Below are 23,316 nucleotides of genomic sequence, written 5' to 3' on the forward strand. Positions count from 1 at the left end.
CCTAGGATACAAATTTAAGCCCAGTGCCAGAACAGAGAAATTTTCACTAGCCCTCACTCCACTGTAGGTTGAAATATTTCTGCTTGTTAAGAAGTTATGAAAATATGCAGTATTTCTCATACCAGTTTCCCATTTACCTGGATTTCAACAGCATTTTTCTTAGGTCGATATCCATAATATTCTTCCTGGTGCTTAATAAATTTTCTGAAGTGCTCCTGGATGAGGAAAGTGGCATAAAACTTTCCCACAGTAACTTCATCATCTAGAAGAATATATACAAATTAAGGCATTGTAATCATGTAAGAGATGCACAGTACATATTAATTCATGTACCAAGCTACTTTCTAGACATGAAATTTTATGAGAATTTATAAGTAGATCAGTCAAAAGCTTCTTCACAAGCACCAGAAATGTAAATGAAGATCAAAAGTCTTTTGATAGTCTGAGGACTCACCTCCAATTGGTGGAATGACTTGATCTAAAAGCTTCATGCTGGTTCTCTTCCAGATTTTTTTAATAATCATCCTCAGTTCTTCATTGGCTTTCTCAAAGTTGCCTACAAAGCACCCATCATACAAAATGATTTATACCAGTACATAGCTTAATATTCAGAGTTCAATTGTAGCTTAACTAAATCAAACCAGAATAACAGAATAACAGAGTTGGAAGGGACTTGCAAGTCAGCTAGTCCAATCCTGCTCCCAAGCAGGAAACCCTACACTATGATAAATAGAGCTTGAAAAACCTTGAACAAAAAGTTATGTATATGTCAGGGGTGGGTTTCTCGCCCCGTTCCAACCGGTTCGGTTGGAACGAGGCCGGCGGCGTCCTCGCGCACACGCACAGCGCACGCATGCGTACTAGCATCTGTGCGATGCTCCAGCTGCTCCTGGAGGATCGCGCAGGCGCTGTATGCGTCCTGCGCATGTGTGGAAGCGCAGAATTCGGCAAAACCGGGTAAGGAGCGGGCGCGGGGGGGGCCCTTCGCCGTTCCCGGAAGTTACTTACTTCCGGGTTCGACGACCAACCGGATCGCAGGGACCGCCGCGAACCGGTTGAAACCCAACCCTGGTATATGTGCTCTTTCATACAGAATTACATGACTCAAAATGCAGATAAAGTTTCAAAGTCCTTTATCATGGCTAACTCTGGTTTTCTTTACCAATAATGAATATCCAAACTTTGGAAGCATTGGAAACAAAGTGTCCCTATATCTTCTCTGCCACTAGCATGTGGCTGTTTCATGATTTAGCATTTTATATCAAATTTCTTTATTTATTTAAATTTAGAGGCCAACCAACTTTCAATGGCAATGGGTGGCTTGTTTTACTTAAATAAGGCTGCAACTAAAGATCAATTTAAATATTAGGGTGGTTCAAATCTTCTATAATCCTAGTCATGGATGAACTTGCTAGTATTTGTTTTTTGAAAACTCAGGCTCTTTAAAGCCCTAGAGCTCTAGCAGCCGTGTGTTGGCACATATCCCTACTGAAACTACTTATTGTAATTTACGACAGATGAAGTCTTGACTCGTTGAGGTCTTGTGATTAAATGCACTAGAAAGGTATTAATTATTATTGATTTATAGCATCTACTGTTGGCCTTATGTAATTGTGCAGTAATGGATTTTATGTCAGCTATTTTTCTATTGGTATATAAGGTGATTAATGTTCTTTTCCATTCATGAAATAATAACGAGAAAATGCAGTGAAATTATTCATGACATAACATTGGCAGTTTCCACTTTTACCTTCTGTCTTGATCTTGAGAGCAGTTCTCACCAGAGCAAAGAGTGTGGCATTGAAAGTAACTGTGCCATCACTGTTCAGCGGCATATTCATGCCCACTAGGCGCTGCAAAACACACAAAAATATATGCCAGAAAGACAAAACATTATGGTTGGATTTACACATACTGTAGTATTATTTCACAATCTGATATATTTTTAATTCACTCAATAAACCATGGTTAAAAAAAAACCTAGTTTTGTATGATATGTGATTGCAGCTTTTACATATACTAACAAAATTTTAATAATCTGGGTCAGTCATCGGGATCAAAGCTTCTGTCTTCCAAGCTTTGGGACTGATGCTCATATTCATTTTAATATTCATTACTTATTGGACACTAAGAAACAGAATGGAGCACCAGTCTTTCCTATGGCGACTACAGTGCCATTTGGGGTAACAACAGAAATGAAATGGGGTCTACATAGCATCTATAAGAAAACATTGTCTGTTAGCCAATTACCTTGCAAGCCACACGGTGCGGACAAAATTTCCCAAATCCCAGGGGAGGCTGGATTCGTCTCAACAGAGTCACCACATCTAGATGCTTAATTCGGCCCCTGAGGCAAAACCAAACATAGTCATATTTTATACATCTGATGCAAAAATAGAACTTTGATCCCTAATTCAGAAGGCAGAGGCCACAATTTAATGTCCCTTTGGCATTTTTTAAAAAATCAAAGTGAATCAGCACACATTTTGGTTTTATGTGTTTGATCAGCTAGCATCGTCCATGACCCGCAGCATGTGTGATAAAACATTCCTGGAAGAAGCTGCTAATTTTCCCTGTGGAGCAAATCAAAACTGGGAAATTAGCTATACAAACTCAATTCCTTTCAAGCCTTGTAGATTGACACTCTTTACAAGTCTCATTGCGATATGCAAATAAAACAATATAAGCAGGTTGAGAAAGGTCATTATTTGCTTCAAACAACCCACAAAGCCACAACATGGTTTGTTTGGATCAGCATTTGATGCAGACCCTGTTGTTACAGTTTGCAGACCAGAGTTTATGGCTTGCATAAGGTACAAATCAAGCCAATAGTGATTTGGTCAGTAAATCATGGCTAAACAAGGCATACTTTAGCATAATAAAGTATGCTTTAACATTTAGCAAATATTTAGCAAATAATATTTAGCAAATAATATTTAGCAAATAATATTTAGCAAATAATATTTAGCAAATAATATTTAGAAAATAATATTTAGAAAATAATATTTAGAAAATATTTAGAAAATATTTAGAAAATATGTTGCCCCAGACAGTATCTTCATATCACTGACAAAACATGAGTTTGAAATCTTAACTTTCAGTGGAAGATCATGACTAAACTCAGTTTCTTTGCAAGATTGCCTAACAGAAGGAAAAATCAGACAATCCCATTAAGGCATGAATGTTGGGAGTAATAGTGACAGCCTCTTGTTTGCTCCTCTATGGTGGACAGATTTATACAGTCAGGCTTTTACACTAGCTTGTGTTAGATATTATAGAAGACACTATCTCATGTTGAAATAGTTAACCTATTTAAGATACAGATTTGGGGGAGAACAATCTCTTGTGTGCCTCAAGCAGTAAAATCTTTTCAGCACTTTAAGCATGTTGCCGTATGATAAACACATGCTTTTTATATAAAATATAACTTGTGAAAGATAACTCTTAAGAAAAAATATTTATCAAAGGATATTGAACACCTATAATTCCATGAATGGTCCTTGATGATACCTATTCTTGGAAAATCCATTTTTACATCTAATGCAGCAAAGTAATAATCAGGACTTTCTCTGTCTCCAGAACAGCTAGTCATTTTAAATTTATTGTTCAATATCTTTAAAACATTGATTAGCAAAGTTGTTGATGGATGCTGTTAGATCCGGTAAAGGATAGGCACACAAAGGCTTCAGTAACAAGAGCTCTTTATTGCAAGTCAGGTACACATCCAATGAGGAAGGGTCGGACAGCAGCCTCTTTTAAAGGGATCTGTCAGACCCTTTGACCAATGGGATTAAACCTCTATTCCCACCAAAACAGAGGAACTTGGTGGAAATCACTGTCAGTGTGGGGGGGGGGGGAAATCTAACACCCCTCCCCTCTAGGATAGAACAACCCAACTGGTGACGTAGTCACGCAGGTAGGTGGGCTTTTGTGTAACTCTGCCTGACCTGCGCAGTTCAGTAGGAGTGGTTCCCTTGGACAAGTCGGACGGACTTGTTCACTCCGCAAGTCTGGCTGGTGGAAACTCCTGGAATTTTTCACAGGCCGCGGCTGGAGCTTCTGGAGTTAACTTCCTTAAGCTCGCTGCGGGCTTGCATCAAAATCAGATAAGTCTTCCGATACTCTCGGGCTTGAGTTGGACGTAGAAGGATTGTTATTTTGTTCTGTTTGCATAGGGCTTTGGCTAGCTCGTGCAGGAGTTACCATTGGTTGTTTAAGCGTGGAGTTGGAAATGCAGCTATGGAGTTGGTCAATATGCCTTCTCCAATTTCTACTGTCCTCGAGCTCTACCAGATATGATCGAGGGCCGGTAATGCCTATTACTGTGGCAGGAATCCACAGTGTTCCCCCGGTGTAGTTGTGGGTGTAGACTGAATCTCCTATGGTAAAAGATCGAATCTTGCTTATGGAGTCTGGGGGTGATAAGGTAGAATAATTTGGATGTAACTGGTCTAAGTGTGACCTTAGACGGTGCCCCATGAGAAGTTCGGAGGGGCTTCTCCCAATGGGGGCACTGGGTGTGATGTGTTGGATCAGTAAATAATGGTCAATCCGTGTTTGCCAATCACCTGGGCCCATCCTAGCGAGGGCCTCTTTTGCAGAGCTCACCATTCTCTCCACCTGGCCATTGGAGGCCTGATGGAATGGCGCGACCAGGGCATGCCTGATTCCCTGAGATGCTAGGAAAGTCTCGAATGGCATGATGCCCTATGTGTAAAGCTTCTAATACTGCAATGCACAGTTTGGTGGGAATAACTACCCGGTCCCCCCACAGCAAACACCCGTTAACAATCGACAACTCATCACGTTTGGCAAAATACATTTTGAAATCAGCTCCACAGGCCCCTTGGGCCACCCCCTCCATACCCAGTTCAAAATTTGTTTTATTGTGGAGTCTTTTGCAGAGTGGCGTGCAACGTCACTGGATGAGACGGGTCCGGTTTCCAGGCAGTCAATGAGAAGGACCGGCATCTTGGGGGTGGGGTCAGCGAGAACTTCAGGCAATGGGCAGTGGCTCAAGGCATCCGCATGCCCTAAAGTGCTGAATGAGATGGTAGGAGTAGGCAGCCAGGAAAATAGTCCACCTGGTCATGTGGGGGAATAATGATACCGGGGTGGGGCGATCCCTAGCCAGTAACCCCAACAATGGTTTGTGGTCCGTAATCAGTTCAAAATCCCGGTCATAAAGATATTCGTGGAACCTTTTTACTCCGGCCACTGCAGCCAAAGCCTCGTGGTCCAATTGGCTGTAGTTCCGCTCTGTGGTGGGCAAGGTTCTGGAGTAAAATGCAATAGGGGCTTCAGTTCCGTTAGGCATGCAGTGGCTGAGGACAGCGCCGACACCAAAAGGGGAAGCGTCACAGGTTAACACCAACGGTAGGGTCTGGCTCTATTGGACTAGGAAGGAATCGACTGACAGGAGTCATTTTACTGCGGCAAATGTGGCAGTCTCGGCTTTGCCCCAGGACCACTTCGTGTTCTTGGCGAGGAGGTGATGTAATGGTTCAGCAACGGTGGCTTTCTATTTGAGAAAGACCCTGTAGAAATTAAGGAGTCCAAGGAACGCCTGCAGTTTGGTCTGATTGCGAGGTGTGGGGGCATCCTGAATAGCTTTAATTTTTTGTGAGGCCAGATGGATTCCAGACCCATCGATCAGGTACCCGAGGAATTCAACCTTTGGTACATTAATCTGACATTCTTCTTTTTTAAGGCAGAGACCCTTGTCTCTAATTCTGGCCAAAACTGTTTGAACGCGTTTTAAAAGTTGCACCTCATTTGCAGCCGATACCAAGATGTCGTAGAAATAGGGGACGACTCCTGGAATCCCTTGCAAAAGCCGTTCCATGATGCTTTGGAACAGTCCCAGGGTGATACTAATTCCAAATTGCAGGTGGTGGCATTTGAATGCACCCTTGTGCATCACAATGGTTTGGGCCTCCACGGTAGCACCATCTACTGACAATTGTTGGTATGCCTGCACCATGTACAATTTTGCAAAGACTTTTCCTGGGCTAAGCGAATGTAATAGATGCTGTACAATGAGTACAGGGTAGGCGCTTTGTTGTAACACCTTATTTATTGTGCACTTATAGTCTGCACAGATGTGGACAGCCTGTCAGATTTGACGGGTGTTACAATAGGAGTCTCCCAGCGTGCGTGATCGATTGGCTCTAGGATGCCCTGGCTCAGGAACCTGTCAATTTCTTTGTCAAATTTAGGACTGAGAGCAAAAGCTACTCTCCTGGGTTTTAGCCTGATTGGGGCTATAGTGGGGTCCCAGGTAAAAGAAATTTGGGGTTCCCTTGTACTTACCCAGATCGGTGCCAAAGACTTCCATTAACTCCTTAAAGATGACTTCAGCGCCATCGTCCATCACGGAGTTGATTCCGGTCACCTCCATCCCCAAAGCTTGGAACCAATCAAGCCCCAGGAGGCTCTGAAGGTTGCCGCTGACCACCGTCACAGGGAGGTTTTCACAGAAGTATTTGTAGTTCACCCAGAAGGTGCCCTGGCCCACGATGGGGACCCGGTTTCCCTGGTAATCACGGAGGCGGATGTCAGGGTTTCGGAGGTGCCACTTCTGTAGCTTCGGAATCTTGCTTGAGGACTGACCATGGCATTATGGTCAGTGTCGACCTGGCGTTGATCTCCATCTCGCATGGAGAGTCCTCGATGAGGACAGTGACTTTCAGCTTTCTGGGGTGCCTAAAGCGGACTTGTGTTACTGATGTATGATAGGCAACTCTATTGTCACCTTCAGACTGCCGTGGGTAAGTACCAGGCCCCTGGTTTTGGCCTCTGTTGAAGGCTTTGGGTATTTTTGGGCTGCCTGGTGGCGGTAGGGAAATCACTGCAGCACACCTTGGTGATGTGCCCCTTCCGTTCATACAGCTGGAAAGTTGCTTTGCGGAATCGGCAGGATGGTTGGGCATGGTCTCCTCCACAGCTGGCACAGGGCGGAACTTGCGAAATTGTATTTTCGCACTGGCTTGGTGCAGCTACTGCGCATGCGGTAGCTATCGTCCTCCTCGATTGAGTCTCAGTCAATTCAGCAGCTGATTCAGATGCCCTAGCCTCGTCCAGTGCGATCTGCAGAGTGAGGTTAGATTTAACAAGTAGCCTCCTCTGGGGGGTAATGTCTTGTATGTGGTCCAGAATCAGCTCATCCAGGTCTCGTAACTCGCAGTACACTGTGGCTTTCTGGAGTGCCACCACATACTCATTGATTGATTCGCCTTCCATCTGGTTTCGGATGTTACATTTGTGCCGGCAAACATATTTGGACGGCTTGGGCGTGTAGTGAGTCTTCAGTGTCTGTTGTAGTGCAGATCAGGACACTGCTTGGAGCGGTGTCAGTTCCGAGAGGTTTTTCGCCATTTTGAACACTTCCCGGCCACAGTAACTGAGGAACATGTTCTTCTTACGGCCTTCGGGAACACACGTGAGGTCGTTTGCCTCAAGGAAACAATCGAATCATAGCATGTACGATTCCCAGTGCTCAGTGACTGGATCATACAGAGTTGGTGGGGCTTTCATAGCCATCCTGATTCAATTTCACTGCTCAGTGATGGCTTGCTCGATGCCGCACAGGAAACTCCGGGCTGGATGTACTTGCAGGATCTCTTTTGCTCTTTTTGTTTGCCTAGTTGCCTTCCAGTCCCACCTTCGTCGCCAGTGTTAGATCGGGTAAAGGATAGGCACACAAAGGCTTCAGTAACAACAGCTCTTTATTGCAAGTCAGGTACACATCCAGTGAGGAAGGGTTGGACAGCAGCCCCTTTTAAAGGGATCTGTCAGACTCTTTGACCAATGGGATTAAACCTCTGTTCCCGCCGGAACAGAGGACCTTGGTGGAAACCACTGTCAGTGGTGTGGGGGATATCTAACAGATGCTCCATTCATTTTTAACAGGAAACCAACAGAATAGTATATATGTAGCTCATGATTGAACTGTGGAATCCTTGATGTGCTCTAAGCTTTTTTTTTATTAAAAACATCAAGAAAGAAACAAAAAAGCCAGAGCACATTCTTCCTGGTAGCCTATACCCAGAGAAGCAGGGATTAACTGCAGAGAAACAATCAAGCAGAAAACAATAACCTAATCAATGAGTTTGACACTCCTGCTTTAGAAATATAGGCTGCAGTCAATGCTCAAAACAAAAATAGGAAATTCAGCCCACTAATATCTATATTAGAGTATAAGGCTACATCATAATTAGATTATGTTATCGTATTTTATTATATCCCTCTAATATTCCTGTTATAAATACACTTGCAAATAAATGAACATGTATTTCAAGAAAGTGTCTTGTGATTAGTGTTCTCCATTTAGGTTGAAAAAGACTGAAAGCAAAGCAAAAGTATCACCTTTCTCCTTTTCTAGATGCATAAGTGAACATGCTTGTTTTAGATAACATTTTTTAAAAACCCAAATCACTGAGCTTGCTTTATAATTTTCAGTGGAGCTATTCACGGCAATCTACCAATAGAGAGTTTCTCACGTGGCTTCAGGATCATATTCTGCCCAGATTTTTTTGAATTCATCCAGGTGGTGGGGACCTAAGATGGACCAATCCCGTGTGAGGTAGTCAAAATTATCCATGATGACAGCAACAAAGAGATTGATAATCTAAGGAGAAATGCATTGGCACATTTTAGGTGAAAGTTGATAGAAGACAATGGAGCCTAAGCACCATCCAGAGATTTTATTTGACATCAGAGGGATTCATAGTATTAAACTCTTGACTGTGCTATAAAAACTAACTGTCTGATTTTCTCAGGCAATAAAATAATATTTCCATAAATTCTGGCTTTCATGTATCTGGATGGTTTCACAAGATAGACACCAACTAAGGTAGTAATTAGGACATAAGCAAAAAAAAAGATCATTATAAAAGGGTGTTCTTATGAACACAAATCAAAATTTAATACAACAATCCTCAACTTTTCATTTCTTAAATGCCTCTAATTACTCTATCAAAGAATGTAAGTGACATCAAGAGAGAATTTAAAAAGCCCACTTTTCCCAAGACAGACATGTATCCTGTTTTTGGATTTATCAGTTGAAATGAGCTTTAAGAACATAGATCGCAAGTTTCTTTCTCTTTCTAATAGTAGCTTTCCTCTAATTGTTGCAAAGGGAGAAAAGCATCTTTCTAAACCACAAATGTATAGTATCAGGGAAGTGGTGCCCCCGTTGCACAAGTCTGATTCTGCAACCAGAATCAACAGACCAAACTGCATCACTTCATCCACTTGGCTTCATCCACTTGGCCTTTTCTAAAAGTGAGTTTGATCCTGACGGGCTCAAGATTGACTCCGCCTTCCATCCTTCTGAGGTCAGTAAAATGAAGATCCAGATTACTGGGGGGCAATATGTTGACTCTGTAAACCGCTTAGAGAAGGCTGTAAAGCACTATGGAGTGGTATATAAGTCTAATTGCTATTGCTATTGTGAACATTATTTGAACTAATAAAATAGACAGAAGCAAGACTTTGCTAATCTCCTTAAGCTTTATAAAAGGAATGAAGGTAAGCAAACTTCCCTCCTTTTTTTACTCCAGAGTTGGCCTCCAATCGTCCTTCACAACCAAAGGAAGTCAATTAATCTTGATATTTGTGACCTAATATTCCTTGGTTCTATGGTCAGTTTAATCAAGTTTACATTTCAGTGAAGTTGAGGATCATAGACCATGAAGAGCTCTAGAGACTGGTGGTCAACAGTTCCTAACATTAATTTATGGAAGCATCTTAACAGCTTGCCATCATTTTTAATGAAATGAGCTATGTGCAGTGGCTGGGGTAGTCTGGGGAAAAAATAGCCTGTTTTTCATGTCTCAGAAATAGTTGAGAAAGACACTATGGTAGCAATAGCTGCCATGATCTACAAATATATTATTCTACCTCTGGTCAAATAGTTTTTGCAGATGTTGAAACAGAATGAAACAAAGAAAAAAATCTGTCCTGAAATGATGAACAATGCCTATATCACATACATCACTTCCATAAAACTTCCCTTGTTTGGAGGGGGAGGGGAGGAGTGCCACGTAGTCGGTTTCTGGTCTTGGTTTCACCCTTAATACTTGATTTGGCACAAACCTTACAATCGTTGCATTCTAGCATTGGAAAGTATAGCCAATTCACCTACCCTCACATGACAGACACAAAAAGACCCTTGAAGTTAAAGTAATGTACATTTCTAATAAAGGAGAATATTTGTAGCTCAGGATTGACATGAGGGGTCCTTGGTGCTCTCTGAACTTGCTTGTTTTCTTGCAGACGTTTCATTAGCCAAAATAGGTAACATGTCGATGCTACTCTAGAATACATCCCATAGACATGCTGGGAAAAGAAAAAACAAACTGCACCCAGCACTGATGATGTTATCTAGTTTGGATAATGAAACGTCTGCAAGAAAGGAAGAAAGTTCAGAGAGCACTGAGGACCCTAATGTACATTTCATTAATATGTTACAGTGTAATCCCCAGAAATGTGAATTGTAGGCCAAAAGGTCAAATCTCATTAGTGTACTGGAATCTAGTCAGCCTGATCTCCTCAAATGCATCATGGCGCAGGGAAGGGGGTAGAAACTTATACACTAAATGTGAACTTAAGAATTAAGTTCTGGTGGCTAAGTAACTAACATGGTTAAAGGGAGGTATTTGTGTTCTGGAAGAAACCCTGAGCTTTGCAAAAGTAGTGGGAAAACTGTAGAAAAAGAAACAAACTTAAACAGCTCAATAAGAATGAGAATGCTCAGAAACAAGCGGGTTGTGGAATGTCTGTTTGGGAGAGGATGTGGCATGGAAACCTGGAGAGCAAAAGGGAGAATGGGATGAATACTGAACTGAACATTGGTTGGATTGATCAGGGGCATTAAATGCTGTACCATTTCATTGCATATCACACTTAAATTATTAATCTTTCTGTACAATATTATTATAAAGATTATAGATGTACTGTCTTCCTTTCAATCTATTTTTCATATCCAAATATTTTTCTTCCTCAATTGTGAATAACTCAATAACTGAACGAACTCCACCTGTTACATTTAGTTCCTGTTCTGATGACATCCCATTTATCTATATATTGCAAATATATGTTGGATGCACACAATATAAGAGCCTGATATAAGAAAGAAGGGAGGAAAAAAAAACATACCAGGAATGCACAGATCATGTAAAAGCTTACAAAGTAGAAATAAGCAAAGCCTGAGCCACAGGTGTATTCTTCTCCAGGAGCATAATCAGACTCAGGGTCACATAACTTGCCATAGCTGGCACCTAATAGGACCTCCTGCCAGGCCTCACCTGTGGCACACCTAAAGAAAAAGGGAAATTAAGGCAAGGCAAAATATTATACCTGAACCTAATCCAGAAGGATTATAAAAATAATTCATAGATGTAATTAACATTTTTAAAAAGTACATACCGGTAGTATCAATCAGAGTTTTTTCTAGATTGAGCTGCAGGAATTATAATCACATCCATACATACTACCCTTTCCAATAGCAGTTCTCATTTACTTATTCATTGGTCAAATGTTTTAGAAGAAATTGAAAAAATAATAACTCAAGAGTATTTGGGATAATTGTATCTATCATCTATCTATACCTATACCTATATCTACATCTGTCTGTCTCCTTCCTTTATTACTTTTATAGATAACTCAAAGTGGCAAACAAACACAATATGCCTTCCTCCTTCTATTTTCTCCACAATCACAACTCTGTGGAGTTGGACTAAGAGATGGTGATTGGCACAAAGTCACACAGCTGGCTTTCAAACCTAAGGCAGAACTAGTACTCCCAGTCTCCTAGTTCTAGCCTCCTGCTTCAACTACTGTTGAGTTTACTGCCCATTCCTCCCACTATATTGGGAACAGTTGTTATTTAAATCATTATTTTTTCCCACCAATTGGCAGGTTCACTATCACAGAACACCGGGAAACCAAAGTATTCATTTAGCTGGGTTAGTGGCATTGAAAAGTGTAAGAAATAGTACTGTTGAAAATTAATCCCTTAAACAGGAATTGTTTTATTCAAACATCATATTTAAACCACACGTTTGTGCTAACTTTAACATCAACCTTGATAGCTATAGAAAATGTACACAGGACTATGTTTTTGAAGATGATATGTGTATTTTTTGGATCTTAAAGGATCTTCTGTCAAGAGAGGAGATGCCACCAATAAGAAGGGAGGAAAGGCTATGCAAGATAATGTGGCGCCCCAGCTATAAACCAAATAAGCTTAAATAATACAGACCTGAACAGCATCAACACTGCTTGTGGGAAAGTCTGAAAGTGGTTGTTCCGGTTTATTTGAGTTCCATCTACCAGTGCAATTTTCCCAAACATCTATAAATGAACATGCTGTTGTCAGAGGCTTATCTGCAAAACTTTGAAGCGTGTAACCACTCCTATTTGCTTTGCTCATACTGGATTCTACTTAAGCTATTTAATTTAGGTGGAGCGCTTCTTTTGCCATCTTCCTGATTTAAACACCTGGTCCACCTTTTCCAACTTGAACAATATTTTTTGTAGTAAGGGGAAAAGAGAAAGCAAAAGCAGTAAAAACAAGGGAGTGCTGTAGGTAGAATATAATAAACCTGTGCCGCTTGAGAGGTTCCATTTATGGTAAAAGCCATGCATGGAAGCATCCCTTTTCTTTGAATTTTTTCAGGGAAGTAAATTTGTTGTTTGCAATCCTCCATTAAGAAACAGCAAGTGCTTCCAGAAGATGTTTCTATCACATATCATATAGATGTTTCTGAAACAAAGGGATTCTCTTCCCTTTGTAACTCTCCTATATTGTTCTGTTCTTTTTCCTTTCACCAAAATACCATTGGGGGGGTGCGGAAGGGTAGAAATAAATATCCAAGAATTATGCTAGGAGTCCCCATTTGAAAATATCCTAAGTCCTATTGAAGAATATTCTAAGCAAGAGTAACCTCACTAGTGCTAAGTGAGGCAACTATTAACTGAGTCATACCCAATTGTATGACCTTTTATTGCCATGGCCCACATTAATCACTGCAATCATTAAATTATGTAATCATTAAATAGAAATCAAATAAATAAATAAGACAATTCCAGCTTCCTCCATTCATTTGCTTATTGGAAGCTCCCTGGGAAGACCGTACATTTTGATTCCATGACCATGGGGATGCTATGATGGTCATAAGCATGATGACTGGTTGTAAGTCATTTTTTTCTAGCACCAGGAATGGCATGCAGTCTTCACAATACTTTTCAACTTACGTTTTGGGGGAATAGAGTTTGAGAGTAAGAAAGGCATCCAAGTAAGGTAATTACATTAAGGTATGTCTCTTTCCATTTAGATCAGGGCGGTCAAACTCCCGGCCCATGGGCCGGATGAGTCATGTGCTGGCCACACCCACGGCTGGTTTACCGAAGGTGGTGGTGGGGAGTTCCAATACGTCATGTGATGCCGCCGTGATGACATGAGTTTGACACTCTGATTTAGATGTATTTTCTTGCATTGCTTACCTGCATCCCAATCACAGCATAGATGAAGAACAACATTACAATCAGCAAGGCCACATGAGGTAGTGCCTGGGGATAAAGTAGAGAAGAATCTGAGGGTCATCCACAACTGCAGATGAGCTATGGGTTGGAAGGTATTGAAGTGCTATATATATTTCCACTTCACCCAGTCCATTCCCATTTTCCAGGATTTTTCCTTCGCTTAGATATAAGCTAGCACATCCAGTAAGACGTACTTACCTGGAAGGATTTGAGAAATGTCCAGAGTAAATTTCTAATGCCTTCTGCTCGGCTCAGTAATTTTACCAGCCTTAGGATCCTGAAAAGCCGGAAAAAAGTGATGGAGATACGACCGCTGTCATCAGGATCTATGGCAGGAACCTGTGGAAAGAACGCATCTCTTGCAGTGAAAGAAGCAGACAGAAGGAAGTAAACTTTATTCACTGAAGGACTCTCTTGTATTCACTAGGGTTTCCTAAAATAAGAGAGCTACAATCTACTGTTTAATTGCAGAAAAGAGGTTGACATGATATTTCTAAGAGAGGAGAGATGTTAATTTTCTCAGTTTTACTCTTCTAGACCTACCTACCACCTATTTTGGCCCTATGTACATCTTGACTCCAGGCACAAGGAATGTTTCCCAATCCTGCTTTAAAGCTTTATATGCTGTAGATGAGGATGTAGAATGACTTTCAGCCCTTGACTTAACAAACAAAAAAAATCATAGGGGGAATCCATGGGAATATCAGTAAGTTCATCTTCAAAGACTTTTGACTCTTTGAAGGACACAGATGTGTATTCATCTTTTAGATTATTTGTTTTTGGCAGAATTTCCAACTCCCCATCCTTGCAGAAGTTCAAGACTACAAAATTAAATTAGAGGCTCTAGAAAAATTCAGACACTTCCCTCAAAAAAGGATTTGACCACCATTTGTCAGCTGTGACCAGGGGGGCATTTGCCCAGGTTCGCCTGGTGCACCAGTTGCGCCCCTACCTGAACCGGGAGGCCCTCACAACAGTCACTCGTGCCCTTGTGACCTCTAGGCTGGAGTACTGCAATGTGCTCTACATGGGGCTGCCCTTGAAGAGTATCCGGCGACTTCAGCTAGTCCAGAATGCGGCCGCGCGAGCGATTGTGGGTGCACCTCGGTTCACCCACATAACACCTATCCTCCGCGAGCTGCACTGGCTACCTGTCGATCTCCGGGTACGCTTCAAGGTGCTACTTGTCACCCATAAAGCCCTTCATGGTAGTGGATCTGGGTACTTGAGAGACCGCCTACTGCCAATCACCTCCACGCGACCAATTAGATCACATAGATTAGGCCTCCTCCGGGTTCCATCTGCCGGTCAGTGTCGACTGGCAACCACGTGGAGGAGAGCCTTCTCGGTAGTAGCTCCGACCCTTTGGAACGATCTCCCCATGGAGATTCGTACCCTCACCACCCTCCAGACCTTCCGCACAGCCCTTAAAATCTGGCTATCCCGTCAGGCCTGGGGCTAAAGACTGTAACCCACCCGAATGGTATGAATGTTGTGTTTTTTAATTATGTATTGTTCTCATGTGTTAAATGTCTGTTTCCCCCCCCCCCTTGAGTTGTAAGCCGCCCTGAGTCCCCCCAGGGAAAAGGCGGCATATAAATAAACTTTCATCATCATCATCATCATCATTTACAGTGACGTGTGTGTGTATGTGTTGTGTGAACCCAGCCACTGTGGTTTGTAAACCAAGGCTTATAACTTAGCACTATGTACTGGGTGTATGTATTCAGTAAAATGCATAAAACACTGTGACTGGGCCAACATTTGTTTAATATATATTTCAATATAGGAAAGCCTCAATCAACCAGACTCACTGGAGCTATCAAAGATCCATTGGCTACTGATACTTTCATTGAGAATATCTCACCTTGTTTCATCTAGCTTGATCATTTCCGTTATGCTTGAATTTTTGCATGCATTCAACAAACTACAAAATAGAATAGGACCCAAGTATCTGAAGGAATATCTCCTATATACTAATTTATCAAGGGACTGAAGTCATATTTGGAAGCTATTCTCCAAATGTCCTTAGCCTCAGAGTGACAACAAGCAGAACTAAGGCAGTAATTCTGTTTTTTGTATTTTAAGCCCCACAAGTTTTTACTTGAGAGAATCTAGATCTCACCAACAAGGATATAAAATGTCATTTTTTGCCTAAGGGACATTATAATGTTTACAGAAATCCTACTATTGTATTTATCATTTAAGGAAAGTTTTCAAAGTCTGAATGATTCATGTGTGTTCTACCTATACAATTTTGTATCTCAGTTATGGTATACCACTTGTTTGGAACAACTGCACTAAAAAAAGTCTCTTTCCAGAAAAGATATGAGAGCAGGATCTTATATGATCACAGATTAAGAGCTGTTGGATCATTTCAGTACCAAAAGCCAGTTGGAAATCATCCCTTCTGTCCAAAGAAAGTGGCTTCCAGACCATTGCATCACAATGTCACAAGAGGCAGAGCAATTTGAACCTTAGTTTCATGATAAATGGGATGTGTACTTGATACACAGGAATCACTGGAATTCTTTCATAATGGCTTTGTTTGCTTTTCTAATATAAGCCACTTATCAGAGCTCCAGTATTCTAATATATTAATTTATTTAATACTATTATGAAACTATTATTATTATCTATTCAGGGCCAAGCTATCACCATTTTATTTTTCCTCATTATTTTTATTTACCTCATGCAGCTTTTCATAAAATCACATTAACTCTTCCATATTATTCTTTAACTTGCTCTTCATCTGTATTTCATTTTTGTAAAGCACATTGGACACATACGGACAGTATGTAAGTATTTAAAATAACCAATAAAACAGCATTTACCTGTGATGTGTCTCCATTGTTGTAGGCTCCTTGGACTGCCAGTGGCTTGGTCTGTGAATATATTTCGTGGTAATGAACACAGCAATGGTTGCAACACAAGTAGAGGTAAAGGTTCAGGACCAACAACATGCTAAACTAAGGGACTGGATAAAACTAGATGGTTGATTTCATGCTGACACATAGGGGCTGGAATACAGGATGGAGATTCATGCCACTATTATTATATTTAGTGCTAAGCCCAGCAATTCCACCATGGATTAATACTGATGGACTACTGGCTTGTAATGAAACAAAGAAAGTCATTGAAGTCTAGAGGAATAGATTCAATTTGTCAGAAAGGAAATATACACATGACAGGAAACACCAAATGATTTGATTATTGGAAAACCTGATATTATCATAAACTTAACCAGTGCATACATAGTTGTAAATGTAATATTTTTTCCCAAGAAACATTAGGATCCATATATTGAACTGTTATGGTTTCCCTACCAAAAACAACTTTCCAACTACTGAACTATTTACAGAGATAATTCAGTAGTTGGAAAGTTCTTTTTGGTGGGGAAGTCATAACAGTTCAAGTGGTTTTTTTCCTGACCTTTTTTACATTAAAAATACAGTAGCTGTTTTTATGAATTTTAGCAGCTCTGTTTAAATGTCCATTTTAGCAGTATTAAGTGCTGGGATTCCCCCCCCCCCCAGTAAAATTACATTGATCCTGACCAATAAGCACAGATATTACATTATTTAATATCATTGCTTTGGTAGCAGTCCATGTCCAAAGGAAATAGGTTTATATGAGCTAGATAATGAAATATATGTTCTTATTCTTTCTATTTTTCTATTTTTATCTTTTTATCTTTCTATTCATCTTTTCTTTCTATACCAACACTAAACTTTTATTTGTATTACTTTGTGCCTTGTTTATTTGTAACCTAGGGACCGAAGATTATAGGTGATGGTGATAGCACTGGATATTGCTGCAATACCATCACCGCTCCATGGCAACAGAACTGCCAATGCTGACCAGGTTTTTTTTGCATGTTGTCATCTTCAAGTACACCAATGTACCTCTGTACCTTCACTTTTTGCACAATAGTGAAAAGTGAACAAAAAAAGGAAAGCTTCTATGGATTGATTGAATGAATTATGGACTGTCATCATGTGAGCTTGATTAAATAAGATAATCAAAGTCACATTATGATAGGAAGAATGTAGCAGGCTGCATGCAGATGTTGCTAGTATTATCTATTGTTCTAAAGGCTATCCAAGCCTAATGCTGAACTGGCATTGCTATGGACTAAATTGCCTCCAGAAAGGACTTTCCTATTAAATGATTTTTTTTTTTTACATTATCCTCCAAAGTTTGAACATCACAGACTCAAAACCAAAAGTGTCACAAGAAGGAACTATGATCAGGGAAGGATGTGATGAACAGTCAGTTCTCAGATTTATATCTTTGTTGTTTTGCCCTGAAGCAAGGTATATACCCTTAACTGAAGAAACCACACAGAAGCTGAAAAAAAAGTAGGCAGGGATAAATTTGATTCAGTATATTTCATAGGAGTGTCACCCCTTCAAGGTGATCCAGGTCAGGAAACCATGAATACCAAGACTACCTTTATTATAAGGTTACAGTGACAGAATCTTGCAAGTCTGAAAGCTTTTCCTCAGTCCCTGGATTTTGCAGTTCTCCCCTTGCTGAGAACAAGGGAGAACTAGGGTGAGTCAATAACTGAGGTGTTTTCTCCACCCACATTTCTGCTTTGGACCCAAGATTTTTTTAGCAGACCTTTGCCTAGGCTGTGGCTCTTACTCCTGTCTCTCAAGATTATTCTCACAGCCTTTTACAGGGAGAGAATTAAAGAGATTGCACCATTGCAGCAATCCATTAATATGGAAAGATGTCAGTCACCAAGAAGTAGGATATCCCTTTGGAATAGCATCTCTTGCCAAATTAGACTGCCCCCCACTTCGACACTCTTTCTGAAGACTTTTGCTAGTGGGCCTTGGGAACCCAGAGTGGGTTGGAGCCAGTGGTGGGTTTCAAATTTTTTTAGAACCTCTTCTGTAGGTGTGGCCTGCTTTGTGGGAGTGGGTTGCCGGCTATGTGACTGTGTGGGAGTGGCCTTCCAGCCGTGTGACTTGGTGGGCGTGGCCAACTTGTAAAATGTGGTGAAACTCACTTAACAACACTCTTGCTTACCAACCAAAGTGTTGGCTCAGGAACTCTGGTATTGAAGTGTGCAAGTCTTAAAGCTGTCAAGCTACAACACCCTTACACCCCTAATCCTTTAGAAAAAAAACCCCAGGGGTGTTTAAACTTGACAGCTTTAAGACTTGTGGACTTCAACTCCCAGAATTCCTCCTCTTGCTCTTCATCTTGATGATGTGTGGACGGGTGGGGGGAGGGAGCTGGAACTGGTTCTAAACGGCACTGTAGATTTGTGGAACCTCTTCTATAGAAGAGGTTAGAACTGGCAGGAACCCACCCCTGGTTGGAGCCCATCAAATGGCTTATTTGACTGTGTGTTGTCCCTGGGTGGTGGTGGAGGGTTGGCGTATGGTGGTGGTATTGTTTTTTGTTTTTTATTTTTGTTCTATACTATGTTTTCATCATTTGTAAGCTCCCTAGAGTAGCTGTGAACAAGGAGATGGCTATATAAATTTTATAAATAAATAAATAAGTAAATACTTACACCACAGAAAGTAAAGTAGGAAAAAGAACCTCACCCAAGGAAACCGCAATGTGCTTAAGCGATTCCACAATAACTGTTGCTCCACAAACAACTTCCCTTTTATCGGCATTATCGGCATTATTTCCAAAGGATCACAGTTTGTTTTCCTACAGACCTGCTTTGAGCATTAGTTGCATGCAACTCACACTTTTACACAGCAGCACACAGCAAGAAGAAATAATCTAGAAAAGGAGGAAAGGGAAATGTGGAACAAAATGGTGTCCACAACAATGTCATGCAGCTGATATTTACAACGCCATCACAGCCACCGCTTAGGCAGTACAATCCACCACTGGAAACAAGAATTGTCTGTCAAGAAAATAACAAAGTCAGCCAAGTGCAGTATAAAAAAATATATAGAGAAGTTGGAAACAATGATTTGGAGAGAGTAAGGGATGGGAAATGAAGGGGTGGGTGGACTGGTGTTTCACAGAGAAATCATGAAAGAATCATATTAGAATTACAATGAGATGTAGAGGTAGAAAGGAGGAAGGAGGAAAGGACTGGACAATAATGAATAAAAAACAATGACATGAAGTGTATTAAGCTAGTCATGTTTTTAACAGAATGTAGAAATCTAAGATAATTGGATAAAACTAAAAGAAATCAAGCAACTTCTTTGAATATTTATATAAGATATATTTCTTCCAAGATTAGATGCCTATAACTGTCTATGACACATTATTATCTATGGCCAAACTGCCAAGAGACAACAAGTGAATTAAATTTCAAATATAGTCATGTGTTGGGTACTTCCAAAAGAAATTGGGCTCTATGTTCTGTCCTATTATGGCTTATCATGGTCAGGTTTTCAGAAAGATATGATTCTCAGAATGTCTCTCTTCTTACTGAGTTCTGAAAATAATAGTTCTAATCCATAAAAATAATACAACAATTGAACAGATAAAGGACAGAACTGTCTTTGTATAAAAATTAGCAAGATGCTCTGTGACAAGTTTCTTTTCATGACTGTATGTTCATTCCAGCACTGATCAGTATCTGCATGCAGATATTTTAATATTTCCTTGTCAGGCTGGCTTCCTGCTAGAAGCCATTATGCATCTCCTTATATGGCTGGCACTTTACAAGGTCAAACCCCTACAGTTCTCAGACTAAAATAAAAGTTATGTCAGCATAGATCAGGTGCCTTCCAAGACCACCAACAGAACTACCAGGATCCATTAACATAGAATTGTGGAAGATAAAAATCTTAGAATATAAAACTTGGAATATAAATTTATATAGACCTTGATTATTATGTATTGATTAGATAGATATTCTCTGTGTATAAAGATTTGTCTTTGTCTGCAATAAAGAAACTAATTTGACTGAATGGCACCTGTAAATTTTAGCCAAATTTTGAAAAGTATTTAAGCTGTGGTTTATAACTATGCTTGGTGTAGCATCTGAAAATTCTGATATTAGTCTAATATTTGTGCTTTAAGCCTGCTACATATGATCACATTTGATGGAGCAATATTCTGACATGTTCTTTCTCTTTTACTGGGAATAAACCTTATTTGAACAATGAATATATGATTCCTAGGTCCATAGATATGAACCTTAATGTATTCATCATTTGTTTCTGAACATAATACTATCAAATATGAATGATATTAGACAATCTAAAAAAATTATGAAACACAGAATGTACTCAACATCAACATACAACTAAATGAGACAAAGGGACTACTATATGAAGAAGAATAAAAGAAAAGCATATTAATTTGGTTTGAAAACCAAAGATACAATGTTTTGGGAAGCTAAACAGAAGTTCTAAATATATTTTTCCTTTTTTATCAACCAAGAATATGCAAAGCAATCAGCATGGAAGTATATCAAGTTGATGTTTTATGAGAACGATGATCTTTTTACAATGTACAATTTACAACTCATCACAGTTCAGTAAAAAGTATTTCCGTGTAACATAAGAAGGATGAAATAGGGACAAGAAGAATTTCCATCCCTGATGGTGAAGAAAACTACAGATTCCCAAAGCAAGAGAATACTCACCAGGCAATTGCCAGATTCCCCCTCTAAATTTCACTGATTTTGATTCTTTTTTAATGTTAACTTTCTATGTCTATTTCCCAAATGTTTTAATGAGTCATATCATGTGTAGTGGAAGCATATTGAAAGAGTTAAAGTCTGTACATTTGGTAGATAAAAACTCAGGAGTCTCCAGATTAAGAAATGTACCCATGATAAGGGGAAAAAGAGAAAAATTCAGTGGTGACTTCTGATGTATAATCTTTCCCTTAGCTCTTCATGTTTAGATTTGAGAAGAAAAATTCTAAGACAGGTTGATCTTTGTGTTGGTGATTTATAAAACTTTGGAACTGGTGATAATGCAAATTTGGACTATAAAGAAATATAATAATTTTTTATAGGGACTGGTGTATATGAAAGAAAACAAATTGCAGTGTAAGTTTGTAATGATTTGAGTAATTCTGAATAAAACACAAATACTACTGATGAGTAATATTGTAGATTTTCATACTTCTAATCTTGTTTCTAAAGTGATAGCTAACCATAGCTGTAAACAATAGCAATGGAGCCAAAGGCACATGAAGACATTTTTCATCCAAAGCTATGCGCTTTCTCTCCTTTATACGCATATTCAGTGTTGGAAAATGCATATACAATTCCACTTATAGAATATTTTTTAATATGCTTGTTTATATATCATAGCGTCCATGCACATGTATGCAAAAAGCCCAAATTATGCGTGTATATCTTGCCATAAAGACAGATGCAGTAGAAGCACATATCATAAGCAGATGACATATGGTTGCCATGGCCACAGGGTAGAAATTATCTGCCAGTACCATGAGGCAAACCATCTCAAGAGGAATTTCATATCACAATTACCATGTATGTATAATTTATTGAAGCTCAAGGTTTAGAGACCACACAGATGCTATAGGAGAAGTGGTGTCCCCTGGCTATGATATATCAGTCATTGATCAGTAAAAAAATCAAGAACAAGTTGCCTTAAGATGAATCTTGAAAGTTATCTGAGGTTTGCAGAACATGACCTACTCAAACTCTAACTAAGGGATCTGCAACCCATCAACTAGCAAATGGCAACGATTACTATCTCCCACCAGAAGAAACTGAAAATGATTGACAATTGCTGTGATTTAGAAGCAGTATTTGAACATGCAGCACTCATGACATCTGTGGGAAGCTGGGAAGCTGTGGCTGCCTTGTAGTGACAGTCATTATTCCCCTTCCCTTCAGTCTAACAAGTCATTCCGACTCCTTGTTTCTTTCCATACAATTATCCTCAGAGCACTTACATCAATCTGACTCAGGATGACATCAATGATGCTGCCGACAACTATGAGAAAATCAAAGACATTCCAGGGGTCCCCAAAGTATCCCTGGAAAAGAAAGAAGAATGTAAACTCCAAATACAGTAAATAGATTAAACTGGAAAAGGTAGAAACCTTTTCTGAAAGATTTTCAGTTCAAGAATCAGTGTTGAGCCTTTTGGCTTATTGTTGAAACTTGTGACCTTATTAAAACAAGTAACAGATATATAGCCCGCATAAGTTGTTCCTTTAGGACCATCCTCACTGAAGATGGCCTGTATTATCCAAATCAAGGTCAGGCTGGCTTTCTGATAGAAGTTGTGATGCATTGATTCACACTCACCTTTGCTTTGAAAGCTATCAGTTTAAGAATCATCTCAATAGTAAAGAGGAGGGTGAAAACCACGTTGAGGACATCTGAGAGCTGGTTCATCATCTCTGATTGCTTATAATGCTGTAGAGATAGTTGAAAAGCAGACTATTTAGAAAACATGGGCTTTTTTTGAAGAATAAAGCTTTTCATTAAAGACAGAATCATTTGCCTTGCTTTTTCTTTGTTTTCTTGCTTACTCTGTCTGAAAATAGTTAGATGATACTAGATGGATTCTCCTCTTTTCTTCTAACATCTCCTTGCCCTATATCTTATTTATTGTCTGCTATTCCTATTGCTAGAATGGCAATGAAAAACTACTGCTCTGGTCATTTTGTAGAAAGCAACAAATAGATGAAGAGTTTGTGTGTGTGATATAATGATGTGTGATACATAGTAATGCTTTTGATGGACACATTTAACAAATGCAAACAGTGAAATTTTGTCCACAGACTTTCTCTTCAGAAAATTAAACCTCACAGACTGCAGGATTAGGAATGAAGAATATG

General features: G+C 39.8%; 1 protein-coding gene across 1 annotated transcript in view; it reads right to left on the reverse strand.

The window, feature by feature from the left end:
- Window positions 1-23,316, reverse strand: part of CACNA1S (calcium voltage-gated channel subunit alpha1 S) — a 91,192-nt gene that overhangs the window by 14,711 nt on the left and 53,165 nt on the right. The window contains exons 27-38 of the mRNA XM_032217895.1: window positions 22,781-22,891; window positions 22,423-22,506; window positions 16,383-16,433; window positions 13,747-13,887; window positions 13,510-13,575; window positions 12,266-12,357; window positions 11,161-11,320; window positions 8,502-8,629; window positions 2,251-2,347; window positions 1,751-1,853; window positions 455-556; window positions 138-262 (exon numbers count right to left, since the gene is read on the reverse strand). Of these exons, the coding sequence (XP_032073786.1) occupies window positions 138-262; window positions 455-556; window positions 1,751-1,853; window positions 2,251-2,347; window positions 8,502-8,629; window positions 11,161-11,320; window positions 12,266-12,357; window positions 13,510-13,575; window positions 13,747-13,887; window positions 16,383-16,433; window positions 22,423-22,506; window positions 22,781-22,891 (1,260 nt within the window). The remainder of the gene's footprint in view (window positions 1-137; window positions 263-454; window positions 557-1,750; window positions 1,854-2,250; window positions 2,348-8,501; window positions 8,630-11,160; window positions 11,321-12,265; window positions 12,358-13,509; window positions 13,576-13,746; window positions 13,888-16,382; window positions 16,434-22,422; window positions 22,507-22,780; window positions 22,892-23,316) is intronic.

The sequence above is a fragment of the Thamnophis elegans genome, chromosome 5 (genome assembly GCF_009769535.1).
Source record: "Thamnophis elegans isolate rThaEle1 chromosome 5, rThaEle1.pri, whole genome shotgun sequence".
Taxonomy (NCBI): domain Eukaryota; kingdom Metazoa; phylum Chordata; class Lepidosauria; order Squamata; family Colubridae; genus Thamnophis; species Thamnophis elegans.